Source organism: Gobio gobio (genome assembly GCF_949357685.1).
Source record: "Gobio gobio genome assembly, chromosome: 12".
Lineage (NCBI taxonomy): Eukaryota > Metazoa > Chordata > Actinopteri > Cypriniformes > Gobionidae > Gobio > Gobio gobio.
In genome coordinates, this window is record NC_137105.1 from 24,903,222 (window position 1) to 24,929,968 (window position 26,747).

General features: G+C 45.6%; 1 protein-coding gene and 1 long non-coding RNA gene across 2 annotated transcripts in view; both read right to left on the reverse strand.

Annotated features, from left to right (window-relative positions):
- Window positions 1-10,763, reverse strand: part of LOC307135238 (RAC-alpha serine/threonine-protein kinase) — a 79,348-nt gene extending 68,585 nt beyond the window's left edge. Inside the window, exons 1-2 of the mRNA XM_079831505.1 lie at window positions 10,676-10,763; window positions 4,654-4,804 (exon numbers count right to left, since the gene is read on the reverse strand). Coding sequence (XP_079687631.1) covers window positions 4,654-4,699 — 46 coding nt within the window. The 5' untranslated portion in view covers window positions 4,700-4,804; window positions 10,676-10,763. The remainder of the gene's footprint in view (window positions 1-4,653; window positions 4,805-10,675) is intronic.
- Window positions 10,764-13,851: 3,088 nt separating this feature from the next.
- On the reverse strand, window positions 13,852-26,308 carry LOC307135247. Its single transcript, XR_013817649.1, has 3 exons — window positions 26,188-26,308; window positions 25,996-26,068; window positions 13,852-13,964 (listed from the first exon to the last, which is right to left on the reverse strand). It is a non-coding gene; the product is annotated as an uncharacterized lncRNA (long non-coding RNA).
- Between the last annotated feature and the right edge of the window lie 439 nt (window positions 26,309-26,747).

Sequence of the window (26,747 nt, forward strand, 5' to 3'; positions counted from 1 at the left end):
TTGATAATATTAGGAAAAAAAATTTAACCATGCAGCCGTCTACTACAGCATCACATCAGACAGAGCATTGTAGTGTCACTGAGGAAAAATTACACTCATTCACTGCTATAGGAGAATTGGCTAAACTCGTTAAATCATCAAAATCGACAACATGTATGCTCGACCCTATACCGACTAGGCTATTAAAAGAGATGCTACCAGAGGTCATAGATCCTCTTCTTAATATCATTAATTCATCTTTGTCATTAGGATATGTACCGAAAACTTTTAAGTTGGCTATTATTAAACCACTTATTAAAAAACCGCAACTTGATCCTACAGATTTAGTCAATTATAGACCAATCTCAAATCTACCCTTTCTGTCAAAAATACTTGAAAAGGCAGTGTCTTCACAATTATGTTCCTTTTTAGAAAGAAATGGTATCTGTGAGGATTTCCAGTCAGGATTTAGACCGTATCATAGCACTGAGACTGCTCTCATCAGAGTTACAAATGATTTACTCTTATCATCCGATCGTGGCTGTATCTCTCTATTAGTGTTACTCGATCTTAGCGCTGCATTTGATACTATCAACCACAACATTCTTTTGAATAGACTTGAAAATTATGTAGGTATTAGTGGAATTGCATTATCATGGTTTAAATCATACCTATCTGACCGTTATCAGTTAGTAGCAGTAAATGAAGAGATGTCACACCGATCGCAAGTTCAGTATGGAGTACCGCAAGGCTCAGTGCTAGGACCGCTACTCTTCACCCTGTACATGCTACCACTGGGAGATATCATTAGGAAGCATGCCGTTAGTTTTCATTGTTATGCTGACGATACTCAGCTCTATATTTCTTCACGCCCTGAAGAAACTTACCAATTCACAAGATTAACGGAATGCATAGCTGATATAAAACATTGGATGACCGGTAATTTCCTGCAACTCAATTCAGAAAAAAAAGAATTTTTAATTATTGGACAAAAAAGCTCCACAAGTAGTAACCTAGAATACTGTCTAACACTTGATGGCTGTTCTGTCAAGTCCTCGTCGTCAGTGAGGAACCTGGGTGTGCTCTTTGATACCAATCTTTCGTTTGAAAGCCACATTTCTAGCATCTGTAAAACTGCTTTCTACCATCTTAAAAATATATCTAAATTACGGCACATGCTCTCAATGCAAAATGCTGAACAGTTAGTTCATGCGTTCATGACCTCAAGGTTAGATTATTGTAATTCTCTACTGGGTGGTTGCCCTGCTCACTTAATAAATAAACTCCAGCTTGTCCAAAACGCAGCAGCTCGAGTTCTTACTAGAACCAGGAAGTATGACCATATTAGCCCAGTTCTGTCAACACTGCACTGGCTGCCTATTAAACATTGCATACATTTTAAAATCTTACTTATTACTTACAAAGCACTAAATGGTTTAGCTCCCCAATACTTGAGCAAGCTCTTAACATATTATACTCCATCACGTCTACTGCGGTCTCAAAATTCTGGCCAGTTGATAATACAGAGAATATCCAAATCAACTGCAGGCGGTCGATCCTTTTCCTATTTAGCTCCAAAACTCTGGAACAGTCTTCCTAACATTGTTCGGGAAGCAGACACACTCTGTCAGTTTAAATCTAGACTAAAAACACATCTCTTTACTGTGGCATACACATAAAACACTTTTTCAATGAAATGATTGTTAGGCTGCATTAACTAGGTCAGCCGGAACCGGGAACACTTCCCATAACACCTGATGTACTCGTTACATCATCAGAAGAATGGCATCTACGCTAATGATAGTCTCTCTGTTTTATCCCGAGGTTTACTGCAGTCAGCTGGATCCGAGCCGTATCCAGTTCAGATGGTGGACCTGCGCCCAGAGAAGACCAACACAGGACCCCGAAGTGTCTGCAGAGACCGTGATTAGACTCCCCCTGCAACTGCCTCATCGACACGGCATCTCAATAAACCCGTCTCCAGCGTGTTGCCTCCGATCATTCGAATATTGCACTTTAATAATTATTGAATCAACATCATCCTCAATAAACCCGTCTCCAGGATGTTGCCCCCGGTCCCTCGAATATTCTGATCTATTATGACCTCTGAGCTGTAAAGCTGCCAGAATAATATTAATAATACACTGTTTGTTAATTGGCCAGAGGAGAACTGGCACCCCGACTGAGCCTGGTTTCTCCCAAGGTTTATTTTTCTCCATTAGGTCACCTAATGGGGTTTTGGTTTCCTTGCCACTGTTGCCTCTGGCTTGGCGTGCTCAGTTGGGGACACTAAATTTTTCAACTAAACATCAAAATAAATCTAAATAATAAAGTAAATTAACCATTTAAACTAAATTACTGATCGAATTATTGATCTAAAGCCCACACTGTCACTGTATGATAATTGAAATGAACTGATGACATCAGCGTTTTTTCCAGAATGGCTATACAGCTGAATAACATTATGCTGCATTATTTTCCTGTTTAACACTGTAAAGCTGCTTTGAAACAATCTACATTGTTAAAAGCGCTATATAAATAAAGTTGACTTGACTTGACGTTCTGGAGGTGGACGGACGACCGGGAGGAGGTTAAACAAAAATGTCCAAGGAGGAGAGGAAGGTGGGAGGATCCATGGGATGGCCTTGAACACGGATGTGCGGATGGAGACCCAAGCCAGGGTGACAGGTCGAGGTGGAGCGGAGCACTCAGAGGCTGGAGGCGGAGCCACGGGCTTCAGACATCCAGGTATCGATGACTCCCAGCAGGTCCGAAGAGTAGCCGCGCCACTGAGAGGAGGCTGAGGTGAAGCTGAGGGACTGATGGGAGGTAGCGATGACTGGATTGTAGGAGTGGCTGAGGGCTGAAGAGGAGACTGACGAACACAGAGACTGGTGACAGGAATTTGGTCAATGATGGCAGTTTGGAGAGGTGGTGGGAGAGGGAGGCTGGATGGGGTTAACAAGACTGAAGAAGATTCAGGTTCTGACAAGATGAGGGGGCACAGGAAATTGGTCTCTCCATGCAAACTGTCCAAAATGTCCATAATGCCCAGGCAGTACTCACTCTCAGTGGCGGGAGGGTGGGCGGGGCTTGCTACCATTCCCTTAAACTCCACGAGGACTCCCTCGGCAATAGAAGGGTCAGTCGGCTGGCACACCTGGTCAGACGGGTTCCCCTCAGGCTTGGAGATGTCTGGCTCGATCGCTCCTTCTGGTGCGGGCTCTGACATTGCGGCTGAGGTCTTCTCTCCTTCTGCGGTGGGCACATCCTGCCATTCCTCTTAGAGAGGTGGTACTGGGCTGGGTCCTGGATCGGGAGTGAGGCTGGCGGCATCAACGACGGTGAACGGTGAGTTGCAGGATGCCAGCACCCACTCCACATATGTAGAAAAGCTCCCTCGGACAGCTGTGCACGTGTGGCGGCGTTGAGTCCAACATGCAGGAACGAGCACAGGCAGTAGTCCGGGAAGGTTGTCTGATGGGCGAGATCCAAAAACTCTTCTAAATGTCTCTCGAGGGAGCTTTCTCCCTGCTCAAGGCACATGAGTCTGACTGCTGGAAGGGCCATGGTGCACGCAGGGGAGAAAACGGAAAACAAAACACTGAACACGAAAACAGAAAAGAAACTCCTACAAACACAACACTATACGTTGTTTTCTTCGGTTTTGGGTCCGATCTTCTGTTACAGACTGTGCAGGCAGGAACAGGCAGGAAGGCGACGACAGGTAAAGGTAGTTCTCAAACGGAGTTTAATATAGTATTCACAAGGAAGTCAGACAGGTAATCGCACAACACACATAACATAACTGAGATCGGACCGCGACTGAAGGAAAGGGAGGAACTTATATAGTGAACACCAAGAGGATAATGAGAACACACAGCTGACACAGATTAACTAATAATGATGTAAACCAGGGAGACAGACAAGAGGCGGGAAACTTAACAACGGAACATGTGCCCTTACGAAACAAAAATATATTGCAGTATATTGGAAAATATCATGTAATACATTAGGCGATATATTCCCATATATGGGATTTAATATTTATATTTTCCAATATATTGCAATATATTGAAAGCGGCAATCATTTGTATATTTTGCAATATACTGCAATATATTACATATATTGTATATATGTACCATCAATATATTAACAATATATTATAATATATTTCAAGTAATATATTGGTAAATATATTTTCCTTCCGTAAGGGTGATAACAGAAAACCAAAACAAACAGACCATAACTGTGACAAACATATGGTTTATTATCAAACTTTTTTTATGAAAAAAAAAACTCATGGAAGTATGAGTCTACCTTTTGGAGAAAAAAAAATATAAGAAATTAAAATACTAGGGAAAAATACTATGGAAGTCAATGCGGCTCATCAACTGTTTGGTTACCCATGTTCTTCAAAAAATCTTTTTTTTTAAATAAAGAAATTCATACAGGTTTAAAACGACTTCAGGGTTAGTAAATAAATGACAGCATTTTCCTTTTTGGGTGAACTATCCCTTTAATACTGTTATTTTCCTTGTATTACTGTGAATCTGCTTTGAAATAATCTGTATTGTATTAAGTACTACATAAATAAATGTGACTTGACTTAATGGAAATAATAACCATAATGGATATAATGGGAGCTAAACCATAATGGAAACAATCTTTACCTCGCTTATGTAGCCATCCTTCCTTCACAATGGCAACATCACTCATTGTGTGGCTGAAGAGAAAACCCTATTGTTCCTTTGATTCTGACCAGGAGCAGAAGGTGGGAAGTGGTGGGTGTCTTCAGTCTAGACATTCAGCATGACAGGTGGTCTGTGGGAAACAGAAGGGAAAAAATATATAATTTTTTTTCTCCAAAAGCTATAGGGACATGATAGTTATTTCTGAAATAGTCAACGCCACATAAGCTAATATTGCTGTAGCTTTTATCCCTTGATTTCAGCTCAAAGCGGGAATGCACTTTTCATAAATGTGCCTCTTACTGAATATATTTATATTGTGTTTCTGTTAAAAAAGGAAATAAAACCACACTGCAAAAAAAAAGCTGACAGGAATGAATCTCCACAGTGTTTACACCAGGCCTTTGCCTGCTTTAGAGCTCTGTATACTTTTGGTATTCGCTTATTTACTTATCTGGTAATTATGCAATTATGCATTATAATCATAGGTATGCCAAAGCCTGCAAAAAAAATCCTTTATAAATCCCAGTTAGTGGAAGACTGCACATACATGTACATCCACCTCATTATTAGTCTCCTGTCCCAAAAAACATATTGTATCTGGAACTTACAATGCCTAGATTGACTATGCTTATTGACTATGGAATTATGCATATAAATGATAAGCATACAAGGGTATCAAGTGTGCATAATTTATATTTTTCACTTTGCGCAAAAATACTTAAAAGGGGTGGTAAACCACGATTTCACTTTTCTAACTTTAGCTAGTGTGTAATGTTGCTGTTTGAGCATAAACAACATCTGCAAAGTTACAACGTTCGAAGTTTAAAGCAAAGGGCAGAGGTGGAAAGTAACGAATTACATTTACTCGCGTTACTGTAATTGAGTAGTTTTTCTGCGTACTTCTACTTTTTTAAGTAATTTTAAAAATCTGTAATTTTACTTTTACTTAAGTATGTTTTGTTTGAAGTATTGTACTTCGCTACATTTTAAACCACATCCGTTACTGAGTAAAAATAAATAATACAAAGGGGGGAAAACGCGATCCGGAAACGACTGCATTTAATTGAAGGCGGGAGAACGAATGCAAAAATCACAAAAAGATGGAGATGGACATACGTCAGAGCCAGCTGAAAGCGAAACGCCGTGAACCCCTGGATAGTAGCCTATGGAAATACTTTGGATATAGACTAAATATAGCCGGGTGTTGTCCTGGAGGATATCAAATTAGCAAAAAAATGCAAAGGAGGAAACACATAGAACACATAGAATACTTGTCAAAATAATAATAATAACAACAATAATAATATTACATAATTTAAACATTATTTAAGAATATATTTTTAAATCCATGGTTTAATTTAGTAAAACAGCAGCGCTTTGCCCAAAAAAAATGAAAGGATAAGTATTTGATTACCACCGTTTTGGTAATGTATTTGTATTAAATCATAAAAAGAAACATTTCTTAGGACTCTATTATTCTTAAAGTTGTTAATCTAATTCATAATAATTTATTTAGCTCATAAGTCATGTTTTATTGAAATTTTAATTTAAAAAAATGGTTTCAAGTTTGTTATAATAAAGCATTTGTTCAACCAAAAAAAAACAGTTTTCATTCATTTAATGCCATTTTAACTGGTGATAATAATAACCATAATTTAATAATACAGTTTATTTATTAAATAATTAATACCGTGATGCTGTGAAACTGATGTTTTCATATCGTGAAAATCTCATTCTATTACAACCCTACACGGGAGAGTCCCCCACCCCGCTGTTAAAAAAAGTAACTCAGTAACTTTTACTCTGAGTACATTTTAAATTAACTACTTTTTACTTTTACTTGAGTACATTTTTAGACAAGTACTTTTACTTCTACTTAAGTAAAATTTCATTGAAGTAATAGTACTTTTACTTGAGTAGAATATTTTGTTACTCTTTCCACCTCTGGCAAAGGGAGATATCTGCCTTTAAAGAAATCAATTTCTAATAACTACAGCAAACGGCCAGTAGGGACTACTAGACATTCCTCCAGGGTTGCTGACATCACCAGCCCCAATATTTACATAAACCCCTCCTCAAAGAATATGAAATAGGGGGGGGCGAGGCCATTTTGTATCGCTTCTTCCCCGCAGCTCTGTTGTTTTGGTATAGTTGGTAGGCTGGAGTGTTGTTGCCGCAATGCAGACGAAACGCTGTTATTTTCATCCGGATTGCAGGTCCACTTTGTTCAGTCTTCCTAGGAACGGGGGTGCGTTGCAGTGTGTTTAACATACAACATGTTATATGCATGTGTGTATGAGACAGAGGGGAACAGGTCGCATTTGCAGCAGATATATGCTGCCCATCATAAATCAAAGCACGAGACAGACAGGGGTCAGAGGAGAAGACCGGAAAATGTGACATAATGGACAATATTCGTCTGTATTTGCAATACACGAGCCGCGGTTCAGCTGCGCGAGACAAACACTGCCAGTGTGAAAGCACAACGGGCGCGCGCGGCTCCCGCTGCACATTTCGCGGAGGAAAGCTTCCACAATCTTCGCGAGTTCAATGCAGGATTCGCACAACGGCTTGTCCTGAAAGATGGATTTAAAAACAGAAGCCGTTTACGGGCCACAACCTGTAAGTGTGATTTATTTTTCGTCTATGTGTTTTCCTGTAATAGTTTGTATTGTTAATTGTACGTTGTAGCAAGGAAGTACACAGATGACAATGCTCATTCATACTTAACGTTATCCAACAAACACCTAATGTAGCAAACTTTTTTTTTAAATCTCAACAGCGAACTTGGCATTAGTGTAAATTATTCTTTGATTAGAGCTTTTATGTATTGTTTATCTACGGGCATGCTAAACATGGTTCTGTGTTTGATTTGGCTACTATAGTAAAGCCAATGTTTAGTGTTCGTTTTGGGTTAATAGTTCTTGCAACAGATATTTGGCTATAATCGTTCTAAAAATACAAAAGTATCAGTGCCATTTAGGGGTGTAACGGTACACAAAACTGACGGTTCGGTACATACCTCGGTTTTGAAGTCAAGGTTCGGTACGAGTTCGGTACAGCAGTTTAAAAAAAAAATGTATTTATTTATTTTTTATTAAACAGTGGTTTACTGAAAAAATTGTGTCTGTCCTTAAATTAATTAAATTATAACTAAAAGTTTCTTAAAGATAATCAACACTCAAATAACACATTGTGTGCAAACATGTAAACTTCACATAAGGCAGTTTTTGCATTAACTCCTAAATCTAATTATAAAATTATATTTTTTCTTCAATTCGTTGTTGAAATATAATCTTAGTGACTGTCATTTTCATGACAGATTTATCTAAACATAGCATTAAATAATCAAGACATCACTAACAGTTTAAGTAGAATTAAAGGGTTAGTTCACCCAAAAATGAAAATTCTGTCATTAATTACTCACCCTCATGTCGTTCGACACCCGTAAGACCTCCGTTCATCTTCGGAACACAAATTAAGATATTTTAGTTGAAATCTGATGGCTCTGAAAGGCCTCCATTGGCACAATGCACGGTACACTCTCAAGACCCTTAAAAGGTACTAAAGACGTCGTTACAAAGTCCATCTCACTACAGTGGTTCTACAATAACTTTATGGAGTGACGAGAATAGTTTTTGTGCGCAAAAAAACCCTAAATAACGACTTATTTAGTGATGACGATTTCAAAACACGGCATCATGAAGCTTCGAAGCGTTATGAATCAGTGAGTCGATTCAGCAGTTTGGATCGCCAAATTTCAGCAGTTTGGCGGTTTGACAGCTCGATCCAAATCATGATTCGACTCACTGATTCATAACGCTTCGAAGTTTCATGATGCTGTGTTTTGAAATCGTCATCACTATATAAGTCGTTATTTAGGATTTTTTTGCGCACAAAAACTATTCTCGTCACTCCATAAAGTTATTGTAGAACCACTGTAATGAGATGGACTTTGTAACAACGTCTTTAGTACCTTTTAAGGGTCTTGAGAGTGTACTGTGCATTGTGCCAATGGAGGCCTTTCAGAGCCATCAGATTTCAACTAAAATATCTTCATTTGTGTTCCGAAGATGAACGTAGGTCTTACGGGTGTCGAACGACATGAGGGTAAGTAATTAATGACAGAATTTTCATTTTTGGGTGAACTAACCCTTTAATATATATAGGCTAATATAGTGCATATAGTGAAAGAGTTGATTTCTCCAGTGAATTAACAGCTGTGGACACTGAATGACTTCTGACACTGAGGTAAATGATGCTGCTTGACATTGTTTACAAGCTGTTTGACGTTTTTCTGCGATTGAAACACTGATTGAGCAATTACACGACATATGATACGTTTCAGTAAATGTTATCCTCAACATACCTTAAGATATTAATTCATGTTTATTCTTCTGGAAGAGATGATCGTGTTCACTCGCGCGCCGCGGCCGCTTGAATTGACGCGCCTTCAGTGATCAGTCGTCACATTAAAGAGCGTCAAAACAGCATTTATCGTTTGAATTTCGTGATAAAATGGACTGAATACTTAATATGTTCGAGTGGGAACTAGGATTGAAGTGTGTTCCGCGCTTAAAACAAGCCGACTGTTAACTGTTAAAAATTGCATTCGTAACCGTTCGGTACACACGCGCACCGAACCGAAAGCAATGTACCGAAACGGTTCGGTACGAATACGTGTACCGTTACACCCCTAGTGCCATTCAGTATCGATCACTATAGATCCGAAGTCTTTACTCGAGGACTGAACAGGTTCTGCTCTTCACTAAAATTGTCTGGGTCTGATTCGGGCACAAATTGGTTTGGTTTTATTGACGCCATATTGTTTCTAATACTACCCAAAGCACAGTCTACCAGTAAAAGTAAGGGGCGTGATGTTTCCGACAAACGTGCACTAGGCGGTTAGCGAATCACAACACACTGGGCCAGCTAACCAATCTGCGGCCATTGCGTATTTTTGATGGACCGGCTTCATACAACCCGGAAACCATTAGACCGTTTTTACAAGGAGGGACAGAGCAGTGTATAATAAAGGTAAAATATATGAAAAATAATGAAAAAATGTTTTAAACAAAGCATGAACACGTTACAGTGCACCCCACAAACACAATCAAGCCTTCAAAAGAATGTGTTTTACCACCCCTTTAACACAAAAGATTTCTGTTATATGAATATTTCTGTATTATTTTTGATAATTCAAAGCGTAATTCTTCTGACCCATAGAATCTTTGCCGTTTTAGCAGTGCAACCACTACTAATATTGCTATTTTTAGCCTAAATGCGTAGAAAAATGATTTAATGTAATTTTAGTGTTTTCATATTTAATCAAAATGTGATTAAAACTGTTCTGTTTATGTCATTACTACATTCACAGCAGTAAAAGAGTGTGTAAGCATGGTCCAGAGTCAATCGCATACACAACTCTATGCATAGTTGCATACACAACGTTCATTCATCAGATCATGGGTGCGCAAATTCTGCGACTAAGTTTTGCAAATTAACTCTTTAAAAGCCACAACAGTTAGTTACAGTGTAGTATTATTTAGAACATAGCTTTGACTGTAGTTTCTGAGGTCTGTCTATTAAAACCTGCTGCCCTTGATGCACGCCACATCTATGCAGCCTCCGGCTGCTTGGAATGCAGTGAGAAAGAGCAGCGTTCTCCTGCCTCAGAGCTGTCTGAAACAACAACCCTTACCCTATGTGAACTTCCCCTCCCCCTGCCTCCTGCCTCAGAGATCAGCTACTCTGAGATGCAGGTACTCCTCTGACACAAACCACACGCATGCACAACACATACCATCATTAACCCTGGGATGGCAACATATGTGAGAAACAAAGGCGGCAAGCCAAAAAAAAACGTTAGCTGACATGCAATCACATAATCTATGAGAACACAAGCATACGCTAAAAATACACACTGAAGAACCATTTACTCACAATGATGCCAAGCAAATGCAAAGGTGCACAAAGACCTACAACTCTCAGGCACAACTACCTTCTCTAATGTCTGTCTGTCTCATACAACCCCACACGCACCAGGGAAGTCTCATGTGTGTCTGGTGCTGCCACTGCAGCTCGTCTCTGAGAACGGCCCCTCCCAAAGCCGCCACGATGCGGGAGAAAAAGATAGGGTAAAAAAAAAGTGGGCGGGCGACCAGGCCTGTGCTCAATGCAGCACTCCATATGAACTCAATGGCCTCACAGATGGTCACGTGGCACAAATAAAGCGAAAGAGGCCTCTGAAGAGGCCACCCACTTCATTCAACATTTCTACTCTTACTCATGGCTCATTGAGAGAAAGAAAGGGAGGAAAAGGCATCAGTCGAAAAGGGCCGCTTAATGGCATATTTGGTATACACCTTTGCCTATGTGTGTGTAGAACTTTAACTCATGCCAACTCCTGGTTTGCCTAGTAAGGTTACACACTGAAGAACCATTTTCTCATTTAGCCTACTCAAAAGTTTGGAATCATTAAGATAAGATGTGTTTTGAAACAGTTCGATCAAAAATGCAGTAAAATATTATTAAAATAACTATTCTATTTTATAATATGTCATGGCAAAGCTGGGGCACGTTCAAAGCTCAAACCGGTGCGCAACGTTTTGCTACGGTTTCCGGTTGAACGTCATGTTTCCTGGAAATGGTGTGTAACAGTGTGCAACAGGTTTGAGATGCGTTTTATCTCTTTTGGTGGGTGTGTCAAAAATGTCAGCCCAATCAGCAGCAACATGTAGGCTATATAAACCACGCGGTATTAAAGATACAATGGGTCCAAGTGAAGATGTTTACAAATGGATAAAGATGTTTACAACAGCTCAGTATACGCAACAATTGAAGATATTAGAAGATTGTCGTAAAAAAAAAAAAACAGCATATATATCAACATGATGATGTATTTATTTATATTTTTAGCTTCATTGCAAGGCAAATTTCAAAGTGCTTTACATAAAAATGAGAAAGAAAATACAAGCTATTAAAAAAGTAAGAACTAGAACTAAAATAAAATAAAATTACCAGGAGATTAAAAAAAAAAAAGGTTCATTAAATGGGATTGGGATGGTGTCTTTTATTCTGGACGGTAAGGGCAGTGCCTGCATGTATTTTACACGTATTTATATCGATTTCATCAGGCTTCGAAAATTCCTCGAAAACAACACAAAGAATGGCCTTCTCAGCTGCCTTAGCTGCAACTCTTGCGTCTTCAGAACAGGGTGTTCAACGCAGCACCGTTTCCGTTTAAAAAACGTTTTGCAACGTTTTGTTGGGGCTGAACGCAGCCCTGAATTTCCTCGTCTTCAGTGTCACATGATGCTTCACAAATCGTTCTAATATGCTGATTTGTTGCTCAGTTAATACATGTTAATACATGTTTTTTATTATTATAAATGTTGAAAATAGTTTTTGCTGCTTAATATTTTTGTGGAAACCATGATAGTTTTTCAGGATTCTTTGATGAATAGAACAGCATTTATTTGAAATAGAAATTTTCTGTAACATTATAAATGTTTTTACTGTCACTTTGATCAATTTAATGTTTTTGCTGAACAAAAGTATTAATTAACTTTTTTTAATCTTACACCATCTGTTTCATAGTTTCCACAAAAATATTAATCAGCAAAACTTTTAGCAAGTGTTTCTTGAGCACTAAATCAGAATATTAGAATGATTTTGAAAGATCATGTAACACTGAAGACTGGCGTAATGATGCTGAAAATTTAGCTTTGATCACAGGGATTAATTACAATTTAAAAAAATATTCACATAGAAAACTATTATAAAATAAATTATTGGTGAGCATAAGAGATTTCTTTCAACGATATTTAAAACAAATTAAATTATTCCAAACTTTTAACCAGTAGTGAATGCTAGTAGGTTGAAAATAGATATTTAGTTGCAATAATATATTTACAACAATTCCTTTCTAAATAAATAATTAAGGCAGTATTATTTACAAGACCAAATACATCTCCAGAACTCAACAAGGCCCAAATTACTGCTTTTAGAGCACCGTTTGTTTTTTATGCTCAGTTTCATAGCAACCACTACACCTCTAGTTGAGAATGGACCACCTTGAGAGAAACACCATTCAGCCTGAGGACAAGGTTTTCTTTTAAGAATTTCTTAAAAAGGATTTAGGGCACGATTGCTCTCTCAGCAACTAAACAACTGTTGAGCAGCCAGCTTTCACAACTTAAATTTCAACTAAATATCCAAATAAATTTAATTACTAAACTAAATTAAATACATCAACTAAATTACTGTAACAGATTAAATTCTCAGTCAAAGTTAAGGTTATAGGGATGTTACATTTATGTGTAATACATTCTGTCCTTAGGGACTTGCCGTAGGCAAGAGAGGGATGGGCATGCGAAGGAGGTTACTGTTGGTCCCTGGAGAACATGTGGTGAAGATGTGGGAGAATTAAAAGTGCACTGTTCATGGAAGTTTCAAGTCTCGTTTTCATTTATTTCATCATGTGAAAGTGTTTAGCCGAACCCGATACAAAAGCTCGGTTACATTGATGGCAGCGGTTTTATTTTGGATAAGTTGTTGAACTAGTGTTTAAAGTGTTCCGGCGGGTGTTAAACTAGTTAGCATAGTTTCAAAAGGTTATAGTTAACGTAACACACGCGGTCAACGGATTGTAATTACACTGTAAAAAATGTGGAGTAGGATTTACTTGAAAAAAGCTTGGAAACAATTTTCACTCAGAAAAGGCTAGTAAAATCTATACATAATTATTAATAGCTTTAATTAGAAATGTTTAAGTTTACTTGGGAATTCCCAGTACATTTTAATGACTCTTTGTTTGTAAATGTTACTTAAGTAATGCTTATAAATATAATATGATTTATTGCATGTCTTTTACATAAGAATCCTAGTTATCTTTTTTAGTTATCCTGAGTAACCTTTACTTCAAATATTATTTAAACATTACTTAATATAATTTGTGATATATTACTACTGATGTTTTCAACAACAAAAAAACACACTGACAGATATTTTCCTTGAGTTTTATTTGAAAAACACTCCTGAAAAAAACAACAAAACAAAAAAACCTTTTTAGAACAATCTCACTTGCTGAAAAAAGTTAGCTTAAGTTCAGGGAGTAAATGAAGCCCATGAGCACAAGGCAAGCATTTGTGAGATTCTTACAACAGCACCTCAGTCCCCTCAATGAAGTCAGCTATGTTAGCATTTTCCTCTCCTGCAGTGCTGCCCAGTACCATGATCTTCATCACATGCTTGGTGAAGCTATCTTTAATCATGTCTCTGCTGTCATCCTGTCAAATACACAAATAAGTGCAAAGTGGTTACAATCATGTACAGTAAGTTGTATGTTCTCTTTAATTTTATGTGACAAAAGTCCCACACAGAGATTTGGTCTCACCATCATTAAATCTGTTATTACATGAAGAAAGAGGGAAACAATTAAGACAGACTAAATCAAGAAGAACTGTCTGCAAGACACTTAAATTACTACCTGCAAAGCTACTGTACTGTAAAAAATTTTAGGCACTTGTGTAAAAATTCTGCAAAGTGGGGATGCCTTTAAAATGCTTTCATAATTGATTTTATTTTACCTTCTATGGACTAAATCAATATTTGGTGTGATCACCCTTTGCACTTAAAGCAGTTTTTGGACTGGGTACACTTGATATAGTTCCCATTCAGTCGGTCACGTTCGACGTACGTCGGACGTACCGACGAATTGGGATCACTTCTGGGAGCCCCTATTAGGGTTGGGAATCGTGAGAAATTTTCCGGTTCCGGTTCTGGTTGCGGTTCCGCCTAACGATTCCGGTTCCGATTCCGGTTCCATTAAAATTATTAAACAAATAGTGGTAAAGGAAAAAGGCACAATACGCAACTCAAACAATCCATTTTGTGTTTATTACTTGCTCTAAAATTAATTTACAGGTTGGCAATGTCAAAAAAGTCCTGTACTGTACATATATTACAGTATTAATTAAGCCATTCTTGCAACACATTTTTTTTCAAATGAACACCTCTGAAATTGTCTTATTACATTTTATCTCTCTGTCTCTGAATAAAACCAAGTTATAAATTATATTTATTAGTTATATTTATTAATTAGTTGTATATTAATTTAATAGTAATTCAGTTATTCAGTGAACTTGTAAATAATAAATTGCAATTCAGCATTACAAAGGTAATTGTGCCTAAACGCTTACCTAAACCATGGTGACTCAACGGTTGACAGACATACATACATACATACATATATATATATATATATATACATACATATATATATATATATACATACACACATATATATATATATATATATATACATACACACATATATACATATATATATATATATATATATATATATATATATATATATATATATATATATATATATATATATATATATATATATATATAGGCCTTTCACTATAAATCTGTTATAAGCCCTGTGGCACTCTGTGCTGTAGCAAATGTTTTGTCAAATTGCTAGTGCAGCCTCCTTTGCATGTTATTAACTTTTCACATGTGTTACATTTTGCTTCATTATCATTCATTCTTTGGAAATGAATCCATACTTGTGACTTTCTCTTCGCCATGCTGGTGGTCAACGAGAAAATATCTGACGCAAAACCATAAATGTGTAGCGCGAGGGCTTTCAGGCTGAACTGCGTTGCACTCCTGGAAGCGGCAGGCAACGTAATTAATATTCATGATGCCAGGTTTTCACAACAAAACCCGCACAATTGCACAATCGCTTCAACCCGCGGACATGAAACACAGCCCGTGTCAACAGTGTTTAAGTAGCCCAATTCCGCGGGAAAACCACGGACCTGGCAACACTGGCTGTCACTCGCTTCCAGCGCTTCGCACACACATTGCACCAGAACCGTTTTCGGAACCGAAACTTAGGAATTTCGCACGGTTCTGGTATTTTTAAAAAATCAGTTTCGGTTCTGCATAAGAACCGGTTCTCGGTTCCCAACCCTAGCCCCTATCAGCTTCGAGCTATCTAGAACCGGCCAATGAACAATTGGCGTGCGAGATTTGCATCTCGCGCTCCGCCCCGCGCCGCGGGTATAAACAGGAAGCGAGAGGGAATGCACGCTGTCATTCACTTCGGAGCCACACGGCAGATGAAGACGACTCAAATTGAGTTCGCTGCTATCAGCAAGACATTAAAGAGTTTGAAAGAACCGGAGAAGAGGAGAAACGCGTGTTGGAGAGACGGCACATTCCAGCGGGACCGCGGAAGACTCATCAGCTGTCTCTGCGCTACAGAGAAAACTGCTGTTTTCACAGCAACAAATTTCTGTTGGTCTGGTTTGGGCGTTTTCCTGTATTGAGTACAGGCACGGGCTGCACTATAATCCCGTGCGCTGTCGCGTTTCCCCCTGAGTGCTTCAGCACAGAGCGTTTCCTCACAAAAGAGTACACGGGTGACGCTGCGTCTTTTTCAAGATGGCATTCCACCCGTGCGTTTCTGGATGCGGTTGTTTCCTGTCCTGACGGCCACAATCCCTCTCGCATAAACATGTTGAGACTGTGTCGTGGGTGATCCATGTTCTCCCAGGGGAACGGGATCACGTCGACGCGCTGGTCATCTCACCTTCCGCGTGAGGGTTTGAGTGTTCAGCGCGCCGTGTGCCGTCTGGCTGCCGGGTGACAGCGCGGGTCGCCACGGCAACTCTGCGCGCGTCACTCGGCGCCTTCGATGCGCGGTCGAGACTATGATGCCTCAAACGGGGTTGAGTCCCTTCGCTTATACCCCGATCTAGTCTCTTTTCTGGTGCACCAGGGGGGGGACTATTTTGGCTGATAAGCCTGGGTGGCCTGAGGATTACAGTGAGGTTTCCCCGCCGCGTACATCTCTGTGGGCCCCTCACTCCTCTATCGCATCGCAAGCATGTTGAGACTGTGTTCGTGGGTGGTCTATGCTCTCTCACGAGAGCATGGCCACGTCGGCGCGCTGTTCGTCTTGCCTTTTTCATAAGGGCTTGAGTGATCAGCGCGCCGTGTGCCGTCTCACGGCCATGCCCACTGTCTCACGTGTCTGCTGGTAGCTTACAGATGGGACTGCTGGTCCTTGAAAGGGGACCTAGCATTTCATTTGGGGCTCTAGCAGAGGACAGATGTCAATCGCTGCATCGGAGAGAGGGCTGTTATGTGTTGAAAATGAAGATGATGCTGAGATTCCCACCGTAATAGTGGGCGCTCGTGCTGAATCAGATTCATACTTGACAGCCATGCTTTCCCGGATGGCTGAGGCATAGTGCAACGCGTAAATCGCCTTGCCTGCCCCTTGCCTTTTTTCGGATGTGCATTGGAAGGCTTTGGCATTGTGGAACTATTGGTGCCAAAATATGGAACACCAATAGGGCCATAATCTGTATAAAGTTTTCCTCTCTCTCACTACCCTCATCGGTGGGGTGGCAGTGCCACTGGCAGGCCACCTCCGCCCTGCTTAGTGCACAAGGGTAGTTCTGAGCTGAGGTTGAGCTGCGCACAGCGCTGGCCCTTGGCTAGACGATGTCCACCCTGGTCCAGAAACACAATTGACCCGGATTTGGTCTGGAACTGATCTTCCCCGGAGGAGGGCCGGGTGGAAAACCATTAGTAATTCTGTTCCGCCACTGATGTTAAAAACAGCCAGTGGTACCAAAAAAAAAAAAAAAAAGAGCAGTTCCAATACCTCGGGGTCTCGGGAGTTCAGGAATGGCAGCGTGTGACGCTACAGAGCCTCGCCGCTTTCATTCCCCTCCCCACAAGAGGGCGAGAATGGCAGTGTGTGACGCTACAAAGCCTCGCCACTCTCATTCCCCTCTTCTCAGCGGTGCGTGGACAACAGTGCGCGACGCTATGCCTCGCCACTCTTGTTCCCCGCTGAGGAAGGAGGTGAGGCAGACCGTGCGCAACGCCACAAAGCCTTGCCACGCTCAGCCCCTCCTTCATTTGGGAGCGCGCTTGGCGGTGGTCGACGCTCCCATGCCTCGCCACCCTCAGACGCCTCTCCCTTCGCCAGCAGGGGGCGCCGGCTGTGGGAACGCACTCAAGCGGCCTCCCCACACTCGCACGCCCCCTCCGCGGACGCAGGTAAGTGTTGCACAGCACACTCAGATCTCACTTCGGGCCGCTCCATGCCGTCCGAGTCGGATCCCTGCATTCCGCGTCGCTGCCCCGCTGCGGGTACGTCTGTGGTTAATCCCCTTGCTTGTTGTCTGGAAGCCTGGCTAGAGCTTCCCAGCCCGTCTCGGGGCCGTACCATCAGACTCGGCTATGCGATTCAGTTCGCCAGGCGTCCCCCTAAGTTTGGGGGCGTTCACTTCCCAGTAGCGAAGGAGAGCGCCCCCGTGCTCCGGGCGGAGATCGCAGTCCTACTGGCGAAGGACGCGATGGAGCCGGTCCCTCCAGCCGATATGAGGTCCGGGTTCTACAGCCCGTACTTCATTGTACCCAAGAAAGGCGGCGGGTTATGGCCGGTCTTGGACCTGCGATTCTTGAACCGGTCCCTTCACAGGCTGCCGTTCAGAATGCTAACGCAGTAGCACATCTTCAGGTGCGTCCGTCCCCAAGATTGGTTTGCAGCGATCGACCTGAAGGACGCGTACTTTCATTCTCGTTTCCCCTCGACCGGCCCTTTCTGCGCTTCGTGTTCGAGGGACGGGCATGTCAGTACCGCGTCTTACCCTTCGGCCTGTCCCTCTCGCCCCGCGTCTTTACGAAGGTTGCGGAGGCGGCCATTGCTCCCATGAGAGAGCATGGTGTTCGCATCCTCAACTACCTCGACGACTGGCTGATTCTTGCCCAGTCGCGAGGGCAGTTGTGCGAACACAGGGACAAGGTGCTCAGTCACCTCAGCCAGTTGGGACTTCGGGTCAACTGGGAGAAGAGCAAACTCTGCCCCACGCAGAGGATCTCTTTTCTCGGTATGGAGATAGACTCGGTCGCCATGACTGTGCGCCTCACCGAGGAGCGCGTCCAGTCGGTGTTGAACTGCCTGAATTCGTTCAAAGGCAGGACAGCGGTTCCACTGAAACATTTTCAGAGGCTCCTGGGGCATATGGCATCCGCAGCTGCAGTAACGCCGCTCGGATTGCTTCATATGAGACCGCTTCAACGCTGGCTACACGATCGAGTCCCGAGATGGGCGTGGCACAGCGGTTCCCTCCGCGTCCAAGTGACTCCGAGGTGCCGCCAAACCTTCGGCCCGTGGTCGGACCCTTTGTTTCTCCGGGCGGGAGTCCCCCTAGAACAAGTGTCCAGGCACTCCGTTGTCTCCACGGATGCCTCATCCACGGGTTGGGGTGCCACGTACAACGGGCTTGCAGCTTCGGGCCTGTGGACGGGGCCTCAGCTGCAATGGCATATCAATTGCCTCGAGTTGTTAGCAGTTCGTCTTGCACTCAGCCGCTTCAAAGTGCCGCTCAGAGGCAAGCACGTTCTGGTTCGGACGGACAACACTGCGGCCGTAGCGTACATCAACAAACAGGGTTGTCTACGCTCCCGTCGCATGTCGCAACTCGCCCGCCATCTCCTCTTATGGAGTCAGAAGCATCTGAGGTCGCTTCGTGCTATTCACATTCCGGGCCTGCTCAATCGTGCGGCCGACGAGCTGTCACGTCAGCAGGTACTTCCGGGAGAATGGCGACTCCATCCCCAGGCGGTCCAGCTAATCTGGAGTCGTTTCGGGGCCGCACAGGTAGACCTGTTTGCCTCCCCAGAGACGACCCACTGTCAGTGGTTTTATTCCTTGACCGAGGGGACCCTCGGGTCGGATGCCCTGGCCCACAGCTGGCCCCGGGAAGAACGCAAGTATGCGTTTCCCCCAGTGAGCCTTCTTGCGCAGACACTGTGCAAAGTCAGGGAGGACGAGGAGCAGGTCCTGTTGGTCGCTCGTATTGGCCCAACCGGACTTGGTTCCTGGAACTAGTGCTCCTTGCGACAGCACCTCCCTGGCCCATTCCTCTGAGGCAGGACATCCTGACTCAGAGACGGGGCACCCTATGGCACCCGCGTCCAGACCTCTGGAAACTCCATGTCTGGTCCCTGGACGGGACGCGGAGGTTCTAGGTGACCTACCGCAAGCGGTAGTTGACACCATCACTTCCGCTAGAGCCCCCTCTACGAGGCGCCTCTATGCGTTGAAGTGGAACCTGTTCGTCGATTGGTGCTCTTCTCGCCGAGAAGACCCCCGAAGATGTTCGATCGCATCTGTGCTTACCTTTCTACAGGATGGGTTGGAGCGAAGGCTGTCTCCCTCCACCCTCAAGGTCTATGTCGCCGCTAATCATGAGCTCGTAGATGGGAAATCTCTAGGTAAGCACGATCTGATAGTCAGGTTCCTTAGGGGAGCGAGGAGATTAAATCCGCCTCGTCCTCCCTCTATACCCTCTTGGGACTTAGCTCTGGTGCTTACTGCACTACAGAGAGAACCCTTTGAGCCTCTGCAGTCATCTGAGTTGAAAATCCTGTCGTTAAAGACTATACTCCTGATTGCGTTGGCCTCCATCAAGAGGGTAGGGGACCTGCAGGCATTTTCGGTCGACGAATCGTGCCTGGAATTCGGGCCCGGTAACTCTCATGTGATCATGAGACCCCGGCCTGGATACGTGCCCAAGGTTCCCGCTACTCCCTTCCGGGACCAAGTGGTGAGCCTGCAAGCGCTGCCTTCGGAGGAGGCAGACCCAGCCCTAGCTTTTCTCTGTCCCGTCCGTGCTCTCCGGACTTACGTGGACAGAACGCAAAGCTTCAGGACCTCAGAGCAGCTCTTTGTCTGTTACGGAGGACAGCAGAAGGGAAAGGCTGTCTCCAAGCAGAGGATGGCCCACTGGATAGTGGATGCCATCGTCTTGGCTTATCAGTCCCAAGACGTGCCCTGCCCGCTCGGGTTAAGAGCCACTCCACTAGGGGTGTTGCCTCTTCCTGGGCGCTGGCTCGTGGCGCCTCGCTGACAGATATTTGTAGAGCTGCGGGCTGGGCGACACCTAACACGTTCGCTAGATTCTATAGCCTCCGTGTAGAGCCGGTATCTTCCTGTGTGCTCACTTCCCATAGTCAGTAACACCGAAATGCCTGTTCTAGTGTCGGCTTGCTGCGCCATTCCCTCCCCTATGGTAGACGGATGCGTGCGCTTATTCTGCTCCAGTCGAGTTCCCCGGAACGGCGAACCCTGTTGAGTCCTCCGCAACCCGCGGCAGTCGGACGTGGCGGAGCGTTCGACGCCAGGTCTAACACTCGTATGCATTGGTGGAACTTGTGTTAGGCTGGGTTCCGTATGTAGTGACCCCCACGGCGGTCCCATATGTGTATTCTTCCACGGTACGGCTCCCTACGGCGAGCCCGTGTCTTTCCCTCGGCAGAGTTCCTCTGCCGTCCCAGGTACGTGTTGTCTCCCTCCTAATTGGCCGGGGCCACCCCTGGGACTTCCGTATGTTGTGCTGCCCACGGCCAGCCCATACGTGTATTCTCCACATGTTAACTCCCTCTGGGCATGATGTGGCTTCCGCAGCTGCCCTCACAGGCACGCTTCCCAGCGTTATCCAATACAGTCAGCTGAATGGGTCTTGCGGAACAGCAGCTTGGACTCTCCCTGCGTGAACCTACCCGCCCGCATCAGATCGGGGTCCGTGGGGCTCATCGCTGGGCGCTGGAAGTGGTAGTAACTATGGCGTTTTCCATAGGGGATCCCAATTCGTCGGTACGTCCGACGTACGTTGAACGTGACCGACTGAATGGGAACGTCTCGGTTACGTATGGTAACCCTCGTTCCCTGAAGGAGGGAACGGAGACGTACGTCCCGTCGCCACAGTTGCTGTACCATCACTGCAGGTCGAGCCACTACGTGTGGCTCCTCAGTGAAAAACAGCGTGCATTCGCTCTCGCTTCCTGTTTATACCCGCGGCGCGGGGCGGAGCGCGAGATGCAAATCTCGCACGCCAATTGTTCATTGGCCGGTTCTAGATAGCTCGAAGCTGATAGGGGCTCCCAGAAGTGATCCCAATTCGTCGGTACGTCCGACGTACGTCTCCGTTCCCTCCTTCAGGGAACGAGGGTTACCATACGTAACCGAGACGTTTTTCAGGTAGCTTTGCATGTATTTAGGCTGTCTCAATTGTATCTCTTTCTTCATGTTATAATAGACAGACTAAATGATTGTGAGACCAGACCTTCTGTGGAGCACCAACAGTTGTCAGACTCCCTGTGCATACAAAAATCTCTAGATTATTACAAACAATGGCAAAATTAATGTTTAGGAATTTAAACTGATATTTCATACACTCTAAAAAAAATGGTGCTATAGCACTACAAGTGGTTCTTGGCTTGTAATTATAGGGGAACTACTTTTGGTGCTATATAGCACCATATATTTAAAGGTGCTCTACAGCACCTTTATCAAATCGTACTGTGAAGAACCCATAAGAGGTGTCATATTGCATTTTATTTCTTTGCATTTTATTTTGCTAAACAGCACCAACAATGGTTCTTTGGCTCGTTAAGAATCTTTAAAGGGGCTTAACAGGTTCTTTGTACGGCAGTGGTGCTACATAGCACCTTAACCACCCTGAAGAACCGCTGAAGAACCATACAGGGGCTTAAACAGGTTCTGTATGGCAGCGGTGCTACATCACACATCAGTCATCCCAAAGAACCAGTGAAGAACCGCTGAAGAACCACTGAAGCACCAAGATTTGGTGCTATACAACACTTAAAGTAGTTCCCCTATGATTGAAAAGGCTGCCTGAACCACTGTAGGTGCTGTTTAGCACCATTTTTTAAATAAAATGTGATATATAGCACCTCTTATGGGTTTTACACAGCACCATTTGACAAAAGTGCTGTAGAGCACCTTTAAAGATATGGTGCTATTTAGCACCAAAATGGGTTCCCCTATCAAGCCAAGAACCATTTTTAGTGCCATATAGCACCATTTTTTTAGAACGGTATAGCACTTTTTTTGACAAACTACAGCACAAGGATATAAAAAGTAAAAAACAATTTTGGGGATGAAAATACTGTCACATACCTGTCTTGTCCTGTGCAGCACATGTGGTGGTTTGTTATTTTCCGTCCTAGTCTAGTTCCCACCCTCCTTGTTATCTTGTCATTGGTTTAATTTGCCCCACCTGTGTTCCCTAATCACCTGCCTCATTTGTACCCTTTAAATAGTTCCCTTGTGTTCTCAGTCCTTGTCGGTACGTTGTTCTGTCTACGTCTCCCTTCTCTGTGATCCCTTGGTATGTTCAAGTTATTCAGTTTTCTGTTATGTTATGTTTTTTCCCCCCTCGTGGGTTTTTTGGTTTTGTTTATGTTTATTTTATATTAAAAATCATTCCTTCGCGCACATGAGTCCTCACTTTAGTTTTCTTTAAGTTTCCCTCAGCGTAACGTGACATAACGTACCGACCATGTCAAGGACTCAGCGCAGGAATTCACGTCACCCACCAGCACCCACTGTCTCGTGCCCTCATTATGAGCGCATTTGCCGGTTTCAGTCTCTAGCGTCCCTCCGCCAACAAGGGGCAGATTTGAGGAGCTTCGCAGCCGAATTCCTGAGAGTGGCGGAGGGATTGAGAATGAATGAAGAGTCTCTTAAGGACTTGTTCTTTTACGCTCTCGATAAGCCTATGGACTGGATACTTAGGAGTGCGTATGAGAGGTGTTCATTCGAGACAATGGTGGAGGGGCTCGCTCGTATGCAGGAACGAGAGGCCAGGGAGAGGAGAACCATTCCGGTGGACCCTTTTCCAGTTGACTCGGTTCCGATGGACTCGGTGCCGGCGGACTCGGTGCCGGTGGACTCTGTTCCGGTAGACCCAGTACCAGTGGTCTCTAAGCGGAGAAGGAGAAGGAAGGCTCCTTCCGTGGCGGTCCCAGTGGTCCCTGTTCCGGTGGTCCCTGTGCCGGTGGATCGTGTGCCGGTGGATCGTGTTCCGGTGGTCCCTGTTCCGGTGGATCGTGTGCCGGTGGTCCCTGTGCCGGTGGTCCCTGTGCCGGTGGATCGTGTGCCGGTGGATCGTGTTCCGGTGGTCCCTGTGCCGGTGGATCGTGTGCCGGTGGTCCCTGTGCCGGTGGATCGTGTTCCGGTGGTCCCTGTGCCGGTGGATCGTGTGCCGGTGGATCGTGTTCCGGTGGTCCCTGTTCCGGTGGTCCCTGTGCCGGTGGTCCCTGTGCCGGTGGTCCCTGTGCCGGTGGTCCCTGTGCCGGTAGATCGTGTGCCGGTGGTCCCTGTGCCGGTGGTCCCCGTGCCGGTGGTATCAGGGACGGCGGACACTGCTGTGCCGGAGGTGCCGATCGGGCGCCCCGCACCGCCCCGGCTCCCTGCTCTTCCCGCGCCGCCCCGGCTCCCTGCTCTTCCCGCGCCGCCCCGGCGCCCTGCTCTTCCCGCGCCGCCCCGGCGCCCTGCTCTTCCCGCGCCGCCCCGGCGCCCTGCTCTTCCCGCGCCGCCCCGGCGCCCTGCTCTTCCCGCGCCGCCCCGGCGCCCGGCTCTTCCCGCGCCGCCCCGGCGCCCTGCTCTTCCCGCGCCGCCCCGGCGCCCTGCTCTTCCCGCGCCGCCCCGGCTCCCTGCTCTTCCCGCACCGCCCCGGCGCCCTGCTCTTCCCGCGCCGCCCCGGCGCCCGGCTCTTCCCGCGCCGCCCCGGCGCCCTGCTCTACCCGCGCCGCCCCGGCGCCCTGCTCTACCCGCGCCGCCCCGGCGCCCTGCTCTACCCGCGCCGCCCCGGCGCCCTGCTCTTCCCGCGCCGCCTGAACTCTGCTGGCCACCCTGGCCGTCCCGGCCGCCTGAACTCTGCAGGCCGCCTGAACTCTGCTGGTCACCCTGGCCGTCCCGGCCGCCTGAACTCTGCTGGCCACCCTGGCCGTCCCGGCCGCCTGAACTCTGCAGGCCGCCTGAACTCTGCTGGTCACCCCGGCCCCCCCGGCCGCCTGAACTTTTTGTGATCCTCGTCTCTCCCTTGTTTTCCCCTTCCTTTTCTGTTTCCCCCTTGTCTGTGCTTCCCGTCCCGCCCAGGTCTGTCCTTCCCGTCCCGCCCAGGTCCGTCCCTCCCGCCCCGCCATGGTCCGTCCCTCCCGCCCCGCCCTGGTCCGTCCCCCCCGCCCCGCCCTGGTCCGTCCCCCCCGCCCCGCCCTGGTCCGTCCCCCCCGCCCCGCCCTGGTCCGTCCCCCCCGCCCCGCCCTGGTCCGTCCCCCCCGCCCCGCCCTGGTCCGTCCCCCCCGCCCCGCCATGGTCCGTCCCTCCCGCCCCGCCCTGGTCCGTCCCCCCCGCCCCGCCCTGGTCCGTCCCCCCCGCCCCGCCCTGGTCCGTCCCCCCCGCCCCGCCCTGGTCCGTCCCCCCCGCCCCGGTCCGTCCCCCCCGCCCCGCCCTGGTCCGTCCCCCCCGCCCCGCCCTGGTCCGTCCCCCCCGCCCCGCCCTGGTCCGTCCCCCCCGCCCCGCCCTGGTCCGTCCCCCCCGCCCCGCCCTGGTCCGTCCCCCCCGCCCCGCCCTGGTCCGTCCCCCCCGCCCCGCCCTGGTCCGTCCCCCCCGCCCCGCCCTGGTCCGTCCCTCCCGCCCCGCCATGGTCCGTCCCTCCCGCCCCGCCCTGGTCCGTCCCCCCCGCCCCGGTCCGTCCCCCCCGCCCCGCCCTGGGCGCCCTGGTCCGTCCCCCCCGCCCCGCCCTGGTCCGTCCCTCCCGTCCCGCCCTGGTCCGTCCCGCCCTGGTCCGTCCCTCCCGTCCAGCCCTGGTCCGTCCCTCCCGTCCCGCCCTGGTCCGTCCCGCCCTGGTCCGTCCCTCCCGTCCAGCCCTGGTCCGTCCCTCCCGTCCCGCCCTGGTCTGTCCTCCCGGTCCTGCCCTGTTCTTGTGGAGCGTCTGGTAGCCGCTCCTTAAGGAGGGGGTAATGTCACATACCTGTCTTGTCCTGTGCAGCACATGTGGTGGTTTGTTATTTTCCGTCCTAGTCTAGTTCCCACCCTCCTTGTTATCTTGTCATTGGTTTAATTTGCCCCACCTGTGTTCCCTAATCACCTGCCTCATTTGTACCCTTTAAATAGTTCCCTTGTGTTCTCAGTCCTTGTCGGTACGTTGTTCTGTCTACGTCTCCCTTCTCTGTGATCCCTTGGTATGTTCAAGTTATTCAGTTTTCTGTTATGTTATGTTTTTTCCCCCCTCGTGGGTTTTTTGGTTTTGTTTATGTTTATTTTATATTAAAAATCATTCCTTCGCGCACATGAGTCCTCACTTTAGTTTTCTTTAAGTTTCCCTCAGCGTAACGTGACAAATACTAATGTGCCTTTTGCAGTACTGTACATATCCAAAGTCAAACTAAATTTTAATGTATCTAATATACCTGGAAGACTTCAATGAGCTCCTCCGATGATTAGCAGGCAACGAATAACAGCATCTCGCTTATCTTCAATTTGCTGTTAAAAACAAAAGTAAATTGCAGTGAGCATTAACAGTGTACACTTCCATCTACATACAACTGCATATCTATAAAGTCAGGAAGCAGCAGGATATCAGATGTGTAATATACATTTACCTTGCAGTAAAGTGTGAATCTAGCACACTTCTAATTTTTATGCCTGCACCCTTCATTTTAAACAAATCCAGGAGGTTTGGAGTGTAGAGGTCCAATTTTTGCAGAAAGGTTGGCTCCAGGGGAATTGTGGTTATCCTTCTAAACTCATTCTTGATCTAAGACAAAGAAAATAAAATGTAACACATTTAAGATTTAGTAGTCAAATAAACTTTTTTTTGCCAACAACATATATATATATATATATATATATATGTGTGTGTGTGTCTGTGTGTGTGTGTGGTTGTATATGTATATGTGTATGTATATCTATTGAAATCTGTGTCATACTGGTATATGCTGTAAGAATTATTGCCAATTTACCTGGCATGAGCTTGAATGGTGAGTGCAACCTGTGGGACATATGTTAGAAATGTTAATGTCAGAAATATACTTTTTTATACCAAATTTGAATAAATATACTTATCTTATTGATTTGAAATTTGACCAGTCAACAACTGCATTCAAGTAAATATCAACAATAAATGTACGTTAGCTCATATAAGGCTGCCTGAACACATACC